The following is a 13224-nucleotide window of genomic DNA, read 5'->3' on the forward strand; positions in this document are numbered from 1 at the left end:
GATAACCTTTTCCGCTACAGCATTCCCCTGGACGAGGATAACGCTTAGACACACGGCAGGATAACGGCAGGTAACCGCGCCCAATAATACTTCTCTTGGACTCGAGGCAACGTGCGTGCCATCCTGATATGTTCTGCTGTCAGCTCATCGTGGAAGGCCTGGGAAAGTTTCAAATTTCTTTAGGCACGAAGGAGGTATGTGGTTCTTTGGGTGCGAAATGTTTTCTCGAGGGCATTGTTGTGCAACCCGACAGGCGATAACTGACTCCTGAACACAGTAGGAGGAGACGCGGTCTTGGCTTCTAGGTAATCATCTATCAACTCAGGGTTCGAGGGCTACTGTGCAAAACGGTTGGTGCTTACCAGTCCCTAGAAGGCGGGCTCATCGTCTTGCTTCGAGGCGCGTCAACAGGTACCCGCGACAAGCAGTCTGCGTTAAAAAGCTTCCGATTCGATTTGTAGACCATCGTGATGTCGAATGCTTGGTGACGTAAGCTTAATTGGGAAAGGCGGCATGAGGGGCGTTTTGAATTTGCCAGCCTGCACAGCGTATGAAGATATCTTGAATGGTCGACCGTGTAAGTACGGAAGGGAATTCGACGTGGCAATGATTATCTTGAGCCATTCTTTCTCGGTCGTCGGGTATTTGGTTTCGGCGTTTGAGAGGGACCTGCTAGCGTAAGCGATAACCTTTTCCGCTACAGCATTCCCCTGGACGAGGATAACGCTTAGACACACGCTGCTTGCATCGGCATGAGTTTGTCTCAGTGTGTTCATTAAAATACCCGAGGAGAGATGGGGACCTAAAGCGGCGCTTACACCTGCCCTTGTAAGCTGCGTCAAAGGTTCAGCAAGGCGGAAAAAAAATTGGCGAATCGCCGGTAATACGTGCACAGTCCGAGAAATTGACGCACAGCTGTCGGAATTGTGTGATCGCAGCTGGTTTTTGTGGGTTGGAACAAACTGCCTCCTTGTTTACGTCTCCGAAAAACAACTGCTCTTCGTAGACTGAAGTGCACTTCTCTGCTGTCAACGTTAACCTAACCCTCACAACTCGATTGCTTCGAGCACTGTCCGAAGCCTTCTCAGGTGGTCTTAAAAGCTCGAAGAGAAGACAGACAACGACGTCGTCTGAATACACCAGACAAATTTGACACTTCAAGCCAGCCAACACTGTATCCTTTACTCGCTGGAAGGTAGCTTGTGCAGAGCAGAGGCCGAATGGCATTACCCTGAACTCTAAGAGGCCGTCTGGTGGGGTGAACGCGGTCTTCTCGCGGTCTCTTCTCTTTCAGCGACCTCAGTTTGCTGGTACCCGCCCTTCATGTCCGTCGACAAAAAGTACTGAACGTTGCAAAGCCCATCCAGTGCGTCGTCGATGCGGGGAAGCGGGTAGACATCCTTCTTGATAACACCGTTCAAGCGGCGGTATAACCAATGCAGAAACGAAGTGCCCCATTTTTTTCTTTACCAGAACGACGGGACAGCCCGTGCGCTGTTCGGTGCTTGAATGACATCGTCACGAAGAATTTCGTCCAATTGCTTGCGGACGGCTTGGCGTTCTCGCTGCAATACACGATAGGAGCTTGTCTGGCGTATTCGTTCATGATAATACGGTGCATGCCAACAGAGTTGTCGCAGCAGTTTTCAAGAAGTTTGGTGGCGGTAGACGGTGTGCACTTAATGAAACCGACTCTTAACGAATAATTAAACTCCAAAATTAAATTCTTTCATTGGACAAGCACTAGAACCAATTACCAAACTTATTCTTGTCGGTGTAGAAGTTGAGGGACAGTAACTCGCTGACGCTTTTAACGATTATTTAAAATTTGTGGCCCAAACACCATCATCTTACGAAGATGTGCCCCTGAGCTATTAGAGCATCCATATTTCGAAATACTATTTCTGAAGGTGAGGTGGTAACAGTTTTCAACAGTCTTAACAATAGCAAATCTGCAGGTAGCAATGGTGTTCAGAAAATGCCAGTAAAATTAGTTATTGTTGAGATGCCGAACTGTCTGGCATACACTTTTAACTTATATTCATCAAACACAGTCAGAGGGGTTCATAGTATTGTATTAAAAAGCGATAAAAACAACCTTTCCAACAATCGCCTTCGATCTTCTCAAAAACATTTGAAAAGTTAATTCTCAGCCGTGTTACGTCTGTGGCGCCCTCTTGGGTGGCGCCGGGAACCCGGATATTGCGCGCCACCCGGCGAAGAAAATAAAGGCGATGCCTGGTCGTGGCTTGTGCAGCCTCTACAGGCAGTCTTGTTCTGGTTCCAATCAACAGCAGTCTTGTTCCTTCGCTCCTGAGGCGTTCGGCCTTCATCTGGTGACCTAGGACGAGAAATGACCGATCTCGTAGCATCCATCTCGCAGCATCAAGTCTGCAGGACGCCTCGTCCCTGCAGGTTCGTTCCCCCTTTTCTGGCCCCAGAACCCACAAGTTTGGTTCCACTAGATCGATACGCAATTTTGTCTTGCCCACATGAGCTCGGAGACAACGCGATACTACTGTCACCTGGAGCCTTCCTCCCGACATTGCCTGCGAGTTATCGAGCGTTCTCTCCGCTCCCATGGGTGATACAACATACCAGCACTTGAAAACCAACGTGTTGGATATGCTATGCCGTCGGACCGCTCCCGCCTCCAGCAGCTGTTTACCGAGGAAGACCTTGGCGATCGCCGCCCTTGCCAGCTTCTGCGCCGGCTGCGCCAGTTTCTCGTTCAGAGTGATAACTCCAACCACTGAGCGTTGCTTCGACAGCTTTTCCTCCAATGCCTTCCCCAGCCCATCCGCCTCGCCCTTGCGGCGGTCGGTGACGTTACCCTCGATCGCCTGCCTGAGCTCGCCGATAACATCTTGAGGCGACCTCCCCATCCGTCACTGCTGTTTTGCCGCCTACAGACCTGGCGATTTCGCGGCTGGAGGCCCAGCTCGATGGGCTTGCCGCCTCATCTCGATCATCGCGCTCCTTAGGGCACATGTCAGCCTCGGAGTCCCGGCTCTCCGGCTCTCTGCTGGCACCACCGGCATTTTTGACACCGGGCCACGAAGTGTACACCGCCCTGTTTATGGCCGGAAAACGCCCGCCGAGATCACTAACAGCTGCGCGTGGTTTTGCCAGTCGTCCGAGCCGCCTATTTATGGTAAATGACACATTCGCCGGCATCCGTTTTCTTATAGAAACGGGCGCGGAAATCAGTGTGGTGCCACGGACTAAAGCTGATCGTCCCAAAACATCAGGGCAGTCGCTCCGTGCTGCCTACGCCTCGTCATAGCCACGTACGGACTAAGATCTCTCCCACTCGTCTTCGGGCTTCGCCACACTTTTCAATGGGTATTCGTCATCACAGACGTGGTTCACCCGATCATCGGCTCCAACTTCCTCTCATCTTCGACTTGAACGTCAGCGTTTGGCGTCGTCGCCTTGCTGATGGTCTGACTTATCTATTTTTCTCGGGAGCACGGCCGACCTTGCTCCCATGGGCATCCGCACGCTGATACCTTCCTCCAAGTTCGAAAAAGTGCTCGCGGATTTCTTGGAGCTGACCAAGCTTTGCAACCACACTCAGACGCCGAAACATACGTTGATGCACCAAATCGTCACCTGGGGTCCACCCACATCTGCTCGACCACGCCGCTTGTTTGGAGACCGTCTCGCTATCGCTAAACGTGAGCTCGACCACATGCTGCAACTCGGCATTATACGCCCGTCGTCTAGCGCGTAGGCGTCTCCACTGCATCTAGTGCCCAAGCGGGATCCCGGTGACTGGCGTCCCTGTGGCGGCTACCGGACGTTGAATACCAAGACTGTCCACGACAACTATCCGATGCCCCACATTCAGTACTTTACGTTGCGCCTCACCGGCTGCATCATTTTTAGCAAAGCTGACCTGGACCCGTATTCCGACTTTGCGTCGTTATCGAAGTGTCTATATCACGTCACCCAGAGTCATCTGATTGGTGAAAACACCGGAACATGATGTTGCCACCTTTTCCGGTTCCATAGTGGCAACACCCGGTTCCGGCGTTTCGACCAATCAGATGGCTCGAGGTCACGTGAGATAGTGACACTTTGATAACGACGGAAACTCGGAATACGGGCCCTAGTGAATGTGTATCACCAAATTCCCAGCGAACCCGCCGACATACCTAATACCACCATTACGATGCCCTTCGGTTTGTTTGAGTATGTGCGGATGCCTTTTGGACTACGCAATTCGGCTCAAACCTTCCAGCGGTTCATGGCTGAGGTCACGCGTGGTCTGTTGCCTGTCTTCGCATACCTGGATGATGTCCTCATCACCAGCCCTACTACAATGAGCAACACCTACCTAGATAATGATAATGATACCTAGATAATGATCAACACCTACCTCATGATCCTACGTGCTTTGTTAAAGCACCTACAGCAGTACGGCCTGGATATAAACGCTTCCAAGTGTGTTTATAGTACCTCTGAGCTCGAGTTCTTGGATCATCACATATCCTCTAAGGGTATCCACCCTCTCGCTTCCATTGTCCAGGCCATCAAGAATTATTGCCAGCCTACAACACTGCGCCGCTCAAGACAATTCTGGAGGCTGGTAAATGTTTCCAGGCGCTTCATCCCGCACTGTGCAGAGCTGCTTTGCCTGCTCACTGACCTTCTCCGGTTAACCGCTGGACCGTACTCCACAATTTCTTGGCCTTCAGAAGCCCGGGCCGCCTTTACTGCCGCAAAACAAGCAGTCGCGAACGCCTTGCGTCTAGTCCATCCGCGCAGCAACGCCCGTATGATATTTATGGTGGATGCTTCCAGCGTGGCCGTCAGAGCCGTCTTAAAGCAATGTACTAACTCCAACTGGAGACCATATTGTTTTTACTGTAATATACGTGCGCAACGGAGACGAGACAAAGAGGAGAAGTGGACAACGAGGGCGTTGTCCACTTCTCTTTGTCTCATCTCTGTTGCGCACGTATATTACTGTCCATCATGGTTTACCAACTCGCACAATCAGCCGTTCTTCTACAGGTCTTTTTACTCTGGGAAGCTACTCCTGCTGAGACCCACTACAGCGACTTTGGCTGAGAGCGCCTGGCCATCTGCTCCTCGAAATAGCACTTTCGGCATTTTGTAGAAGACTGCCACTTCACTTTCCGACCGATCGCCTCTGGCGTATGTATTCCGCACCAACTCTTCGAAGTACACCTCACACGAACTCCGTCAACTAGCTTATATCTCGGAGTTTACTACCGATATTCGCTATGTGCAAGGTGGCGCCAAAACTGCCGCTGATGCCCTCATTTGTATGGCCGCGGTAAACACTCCATTTCCTACCGTCGACTGGGCCGTATTCTCTAGCAGCATGACTGTTAGCCCACAGCTTTTCAAGAGAACCTTTGTTCCCTCCGACTACGGTTTTGCCCCATCGCTGCTCGCCTGAGCCCTTGTGGTGTGGTGTGTCAACAGACCTCTGCCCTTTTGTTCCGGCTTCACTACGTCTCCCCATCTTCAATTCTCTACATGATAATGCCACACAGGCATTCGGGCTACTCAGAGACTTATCACCCAGTTCTATGTTTGGCCCGGAATCAAAGCAGGTGTGCGCACTTGGACGCGCCTGTGGTCTGCCATCATACCAAGACGCCTTCCCAGGCCTTCCTACCACCTGGCCGCCGTTTCTACCATGTACAGCCTTTATCAAAAGTGTATACAGCCCAGGGGGTCTATTTCTGAGCGACACTATGTGGCTCGTAATGCATTCCCAGGTTTCCATACTTGCTGAAGGCAAGAAGAGTTTTCATCATACCCTCTCGAATGGTTAGGACTTCCACGATTATTACAGAAGTCATATTAGACGGCTTAAAAGCAAATCATCTGGGCTGTAAACTTTTGATAAAGGCTGTACATCTCGACATCGTGAACCCTCTACCCGTGTCTCGAGGCTACCGTTGTATCCCGACCATGGTCGACCGCACCACGCGCTGGCCGGAGGAAGTCCTCTTTCCCGACATCACCATGGAGACTGTTTCCCGCGCCTTCATATCTGCGTGGGTATCTCGATTTGGTTGTCCTGACACCGTGACAACCAACCGTGGCCGCCAGTTTGACTCCCCGTGTGCCAACGGCATGATGGAACGCATTCACCGCCATTTGAAGGCCGCACTACCTACTCGCCTCAATTGCGTCACCTGGGTCGACTCCTTACCCCTTGTGCTCCTTGTCTACGGTCCGTCCTCCGTTGGGACTTGTTCAGCTGCAGGGCTGGTGTATGGTACTGCTCTGCGTCTTCCAGGAGACTCCATTACACCGCAGCAGCTCCCAGTCCAGCCCCAAGAATTTATTCAATGCCTGCTGGACTGCGTTAAAGACCTCTGGGCTACTCAACCGCGTTCGTTCTGCCACCATACCATTTTTATGCACCGTGAGCTGGCCATTTCGACCTATGTTTTTGTGCGCCACCAACACCGGCCAACGACGCCCCTTTCTATGTTCTCCACCGCAGTCCGAAAACCGCTACCCTCCCACAGAACGGCCGGGCAGAGACTGTAGCCAAGACCGCCTTAAGCCGGCTTACATGGAGACTGCACTGGGCAGTCTCTCAACGCCGCCTGAACTCTTGATCCAGTGCATTCGCCGGCCCTCTGTCCGTTTCGACTTCCAGTCTAGGCGGGGGGCACCTTCTTGGATGGTGCCGGGAGCCCGGATATTGCGCACCGCCCGACGAAGAAAATAAAGACGGCGCCTGGTCGTGGCTCATGCACCCTCTGCAGGCAGTCTTGTTCTGGTACAAATTGTCTTGTTCGCTCGCTCCTGAGGTGTTAGGCCTTCACGTTCTTCACTAATCATCACAATATGTTAGGTCCCGCTTAACTGGGTTTTAGGAAAATAAAGGTTCACTAAGCTTACCCTTTTCAATCAAAGAGGGTACATATTAGATTACTTTGAACAAAAGAACTTTCTCTTAGGCATATTAATAAACTTTTCGACAACATCCGACAGTATCAATCACAAAACGTTGCTCAATAAATTAGGCACTGTTATACGTGGGACAGTCTACTCTTCATCCGACATTCTCCTCCTTAGAGAAAAGAACACAGTATAGTGAAATAAATGTTCTCTCCTCCACAGTCAAGGCCGTCGTCACTCTTTTAGGCCCCTTCTTTTTATTCTTTACATCAATGATATTGTTACCATAAACCCGTCATCAAATACATCATTTACACTCGCGATACCAGTTTGTTTTTCTCTGGTTATTCAGGCATGGAGCTCTCCAGGCGTGCTAATTCAACCTTGGGCATGTTAAAACTGTTTAAAACTTAATGACAATAAAAAAAAGGCCGTTCTCTTCAGCCCCAGAAACAAAACATTTGAGCTGCCTCATCTGGTACAAGTTGACATTAGTCATCCTCTGAAAATGTTAGGCGTATCTCCTAGCATATGACATGGAATGTTCGCATGGAATATTTAGTCAACAAACTATCGCACACAATCGGTTCCGTACGCCGTTATAACTCAGTATTTCTACATTCCATCATTATTCTGCTTAATAATTCATTTTCACTTATTCTTGCTAGCATGGGCAAAAACAACGGCAGAAAACATCACGGAGGTACTACTGCTGCAAAAAAGGGCAATCAGATTTATTTTGAAAGCTTCTTACTTCGTGCACACTGGGCCAATTTGTAAGCATATAAAAATGTTAGTGGCACATCTGTATTACTACCGGCTTTTGCGGCTATATAAGCAAAGCATGACTAAAAAGCAGAGAACACTAGCGCTTGTAGCAGTGCTTCAACATAAATACATAAGACAGCCCTAGCCACGCATGTTGACTCGTTACACCATGCCGGACTACTTACGGCAGGCAGATACTTCGCTTCAGTCTTCCTATCACATAAAATGAATACTCACCTGAAAGTTTTCCCGCACTGCTTTTTTATAAATGAACCCGTGAAATGTTTATATGAATGCTTATTTATAAGTGAACAATTTACTCTCTTGGCGTTTCTCCGCATAATTTACATGTATTTTTTTCTTAATTACCTGGTCCTTTTTGTACTGCGGTTATTGTCTTGTTCATAATTTGTACATCTGTGTAAGCGTGACATGTCGTTTGCTGTCCAATGCCGTCATATACGGGGGCAGCCTCCCCATCAAGCTGCTCTTCGAAGCAGCTTATTAGCGGCCGCTCCTTTCCTTGTACCAAGGAAAAATACTGGTTCCCGCGCAGGGACAGCAACACCAGAGACGCCATCACGGTGCTACAGGTGACCTTCCGCACGGTTTCCGTCTTTACGAAAAACATAACCACCGACACGTGGCTGGTCAACCTGAACGAGCACATGCACCCGCACCATTTTCAGCCCGATGACAGCGTTCTTGTTGACGACTTGAGCTTGGCTAAAGTCACGAACGATCTCTTCGCAGGTTACAGGTGGGTGTGTTATTCAGAGTAGCGGCAAAAATAGTGAGGCGCCTAAACGTAAAACACTTGAGAGGATACAGCGGCGACTATCATGCACTGTCTCAAGGAGCGACAATCGAAGATATGTTATCGAGCGCGCTAAAAAAATAACGCATTCAAAGCCGTGATTTCGCTGGCGTTTGACGAGCTGCCTTCTATATAGCACGTATGTTCTTATTTTGCTTACCAGTGAGAATTATAGATGTTTATTATGGTTTCATCAGGTGTCGTTCATTCTTGCAAAACGAGGCTACAGACGTGTGTGCAGCGTTCCTACCTTTTGCCATATACATAGTCTCGTTCTTTTGTTTGATTTGCTGTGCAGAGGAAATTAAGTTGTTTTCTTTTCAGTTGTGCCATCTGTTAAGATCGTAATGCCTTAATCTCGGCGTTTCACACGAGTTTATAGCTGTTTTCAACAGCTTGGCTTTCCCTACCAACTGTATGCATTGCTCTGGCCTTTTTGTGTTCAGAGTGGAAGCGAGCTGCATATAATTACATACTCCGATAAGATTTTAACTGATAGGTAATAATTAGGACAGCACTGCTTTTGAAAGTTTTGAAAGGGTAAAAGTGAAGCCACCCGCGTACTGTGGGGTGCCAGTCAGTACAAGTTAAAGAACCGCCGGTGGCCCAAATTTCAGAAGCTCTTTACTAAGGCGTTCGTCATGCAGCCTGAGTCATCTTGGGACGCTAAGCCCTATAAACGAAATGATAAACCAGCAGTAAGAGAAAAAAAGTATCCTGAATGCCGAAGAAAACTGACTCGATGGCTGGAATAAGAATGCAACAGGAATATTTCTCCGCGGGACGTCCAAGTGATGCAGTGACAGCTGTTAGCAGGCGTGCTGACGTAGTCATGGCAAAAGCTTAATACCGTTATAGTGCTCAGTAATTTGATCGCTTTATGCTACTCCAAGCTTTCTATCAGGCCGAGGTAATAGTTCCCGTGGCACATCGGCTGGCACCAAGCCTCCATTGTATCTTGAAAGCTTACTGTCGTATAAGAAGCTCGCTGGTGCACTTAGACGGCATGCCTGAAGCAGCCATATGTAAATAAATTGCCGATCAAAACTAACCATAGCGGAAACAAGACGGACACAAGAGAGGAAGACAGGAAGACGCGCCGTTCGTCACTCTTGTGTCCGTCTCGTTTCGGGCTATACCTGTTTTGACTGGCAATGTATTTACATATGGCTGCCTCAGGTCTAAGTGCACCAGTGAGCTTCTTATGCGACACTAAGCTTTCAAGATACAATGATACAATTGAGGCTTGATGCTTGCCGATGTGTGCCACGGGAACTGTTACCTTGGCCTGCTAGAAAGTTTGGAGTAGCAAGAAGTTTTATTTCAGTAAATATTTTGATCATATTTATTGCCTCCCTAATATCAAGCGAAATCCTACCAAATAATATCATATTAAGAGGTTGGCAACATCGGCTTCCGGGTAGGCGCGCGCTGTTTTAGTAACCGGAAAACGTAACCGTTACGATAAACACAATGTGTCGATTAGAGGTGCAAGCTCATTGGCGCATATGTTAACTCAAATGTTCCCGTACATTCGCACTTTAAATGTACTTGTCGCTGCCAAAAGCAACCAGTTGCAGAGTTTCTTTATCGGCCATGTATTGAATCTTTTGAGAGGTCCCCACGAGGGTGTAGCGCCCCTCGTGGCACGCTCGGTCGCAAGTCAACATGGCGCCAGACAAGGAATAAGTTGGCACGAGGCGCGGAAGAGCGAGCGGCGCAACGCCATTCAAATCGTTTCAATAAAATCTAAACGTCTACCTTGCTAATACGCTTTCAATTCTTTAATCAGTAGCTACAAACCTCCTGCTTGCGTTATGATTTCGATTGTTTATTTTGATGTTTCATATTTTACTTTCCTTCACTCTTTCCTAGCAATTTTTTTATTTTTGGCAATGTAATTATACATCTCAAAAACTCTACACCCCGATTCTTGGCCGATCCTCCTGTGTGGGTATGTGCCATCTATGTAGAGAACAACAACAACAAATCAAACTTAAGTTCGAACCTTAATGCTAGCTAGTTCTTCATCTTAGCTTCGACAGATTTGATGACTGTTTCGAACAAAACCTCTACAACCGACATCTACCATAGACTCCGCCGGCTCGTCCACCCCTCTTTACGCCGGCGACGGGCAAGCACCACAACTTAGCGGTACTACGCTGACGACCACGAGCCGGTGAGCACACTACCATTATTTCCCGCTTCTACGCTGCGATGACGTGGCCGAAACCTCAATTGAACCCACTGCTACCCCTCGTTTGCGCAAGCAGTGCCGCTGCTTGGTTGCGGCAGTTCGAGGCTTCCTTGCTCCTGCATAATATAACCAAGCAAATCTTCAAGCGCGGCTTCCTACTTTGCACCTTACCCGAGTTAAAGAACTCTTCGTATCCTCATAAAGTTCGACACCGTACAACGACCTGCGGGCAGCCGTCTTGAACCACTATAGAGTCATTTACCCCCCCCCCCCCCCCCCTCTGCTTTTTATAAACGAGGCTGAGACCATTCTAACGCCATCACGTTCTCCACACCCTTCCTCTCAGTTGCCCGAACCAAGGAGCTTACCTTCCCTGCCATTTTCGCGGGAACCTTCATATACGGTCTTGCATACTTCAGTCAAGGCTCCTGTCGAAGACGCTTCTTCCCAGGCTGGCCAAACTTCCTTTCTTGCGGCTCCTGCACCCAGGCAAGTCATCCAAAGCTCCCCACTTCTCACTTATTCTCGAACCTTCCAAATTCAACCCACGGTGCTCTACATCGTCGCGTCTAGCCACGTCATCACAACAGCAGGCTGCTACAGTACCGCTGCCGTCATTAAGTTACCACGACCAAATATATCTTAACTCCTCTCTTGCTGAGATTTTTGAATGGTGTGAAACGTGGGACATGAAACTTAACATTTATAGGATCGTCGTTGTTCGCTTTTCTCGCAAAATACCCTATTTTCGTTTAACTGCAGGCTAGGTTCGTCACCTTTGTTGGAAGAGACTAAATGACAACTTACAATCACAATATTAGGCTTACTAATAATTTATCGTCGAATTTGCACATAGATAACATCTGCAGAAGAACGAAAATCTGAGCTAGTTGGTGCATTGCAAGATCAAAAAAAAAAAAAAAAACAGCGCGGCTACTTGGGACAAACAGAGAGGAGAATAACGGACAAGCGCTGACTAACAACTGAAGTTTATTCGAAACAGGCACAGGTAATATACACTTTTTTCTTAAGAACCAGGATGCATGCGCTCCCAAACAAGCATCAGTCTAATCATGGGAATCCAAATATACAATCTCAGTGTCATGCAGAAGCACCGATGGCGTGCTCACGCAACTATACCCTTTTCTATGGATGTGATAGGCTTCCGATAACTCCCTGGTTAGTTGATCCTTATGCCTGTAGATTACATTAGTGTTGTTAAAAAGAGGTGTGCATAGTTTTTTATCCCATGATTAGACTGATGCTTGTTTGGGAGCGCATGCGTCCTGGTTCTTGAGAAAAAAGTGTATATTACCTGTGCCTTTTTCGAATAAACTTCAGTTGTTAGTCAGCGCTTGTCCGTTATTCTCCTCTCTGTTTGTCCCAAGTAGCCGCGCTGTTTTTTGATCTTGAGATAACATCTGCTTTTCCGCATGACGTAAACTATACTTTTTAGGACATAAGCCTGAAAATTCTCCCTCTAGCGTAAAACTCAGTTCAGTTCAGTCGTTCAGTCGTGTCCGACTCTTCATGACCCTATGGACCATGTCACGCCACGCTTTCCGGTCTCTCACATCTTCCTAACATCACAAAACTTAATCTGCAGCGCCTCGAGGATGCCATTTAACCATCGCATTCGCTGCCTACCCCTTCTGCGGCGACCCTCAACCTTTCCCAACATCAAATCTTTCTCCGGTGACTCTTCTCTTCTCATCAGATGACCAAAGTAGCTGAGCTTTAACTTTAGAATTTGACCCTCCAATGAGCAGTCAGAGTTTATGGTCGACAAAATCGACGGATTTGATCTTCTGGCCGTCCAAGGAACTCTCACGAGTCTCCGCCAGCACCACAATTCAAACGCGTCAATTCTTCGGCGGTCAGCATTCTTCACAGCTCAACTCTCGCATCCATAAATCACAACTGGAAAGACCATAGCACGAGTTATACGGATCTTTGTTGGCAGACTAATGTATTTGCTCTTTACTAGGCAGTCAAGGCTAACCATGGCTCTCTTTCCCAGAAACAGGCGTCTCCTAATTTCATGACTGCAGTCTCCTTCCGGGGTAATCTTGGAGCCCAAAAAGAGAAAATCTGTCACAGCTTCCAATTCTTGTCCCTTGATACTCCAGGACTAGATAGGGCTAGACGCCATGATCTTTGTCTTTTCAATGTTCAGTTTAGGCCCAAACTTCTCACGCTCTTCTTGTACGCGCATCTGAAGTCTCTTGGGTTCCACTTCACTTTCTGCCATTATAGTGGTATCATCCGCATATCTAAGGTTGTTGATAGGTTTCACAGCAGTCTTCATTCCAGCTGAAAATTCGTCCAGACCGGCCTTCCTCATGATGCACTCTGCATATAGGTTAAATAGGCAGGGCAACAGTATGCAGCCTTGTCCCGCAGTCCCAATTTTTCTCAATCGGAAACCAATCAGTAAGACCGTGCCAAGTTCTGACTGTTGCCTCTTGCCCTTCATACAGGTTCCTGAGGAGACAAATGAGGTGAATTGGAACTTCCATCTCTTGGAGAGCTTGCCACAATC

General features: G+C 48.3%; 1 protein-coding gene across 1 annotated transcript in view; it reads left to right on the forward strand.

Annotated features, from left to right (window-relative positions):
- The window catches only part of LOC146193925 (membrane metallo-endopeptidase-like 1), a 62421-nt gene that overhangs the window by 20259 nt on the left and 28938 nt on the right, over positions 1 to 13224 (forward strand). The window contains exon 5 of the mRNA XM_084600655.1: positions 8225 to 8428. Coding sequence (XP_084456781.1) covers positions 8225 to 8428 — 204 coding nt within the window. The remainder of the gene's footprint in view (positions 1 to 8224; positions 8429 to 13224) is intronic.

Source organism: Amblyomma maculatum, chromosome 4 (assembly GCF_055883805.1).
Source record: "Amblyomma maculatum isolate TAMU_Amacu chromosome 4, ASM5588380v1, whole genome shotgun sequence".
NCBI classification, from domain to species: domain Eukaryota; kingdom Metazoa; phylum Arthropoda; class Arachnida; order Ixodida; family Ixodidae; genus Amblyomma; species Amblyomma maculatum.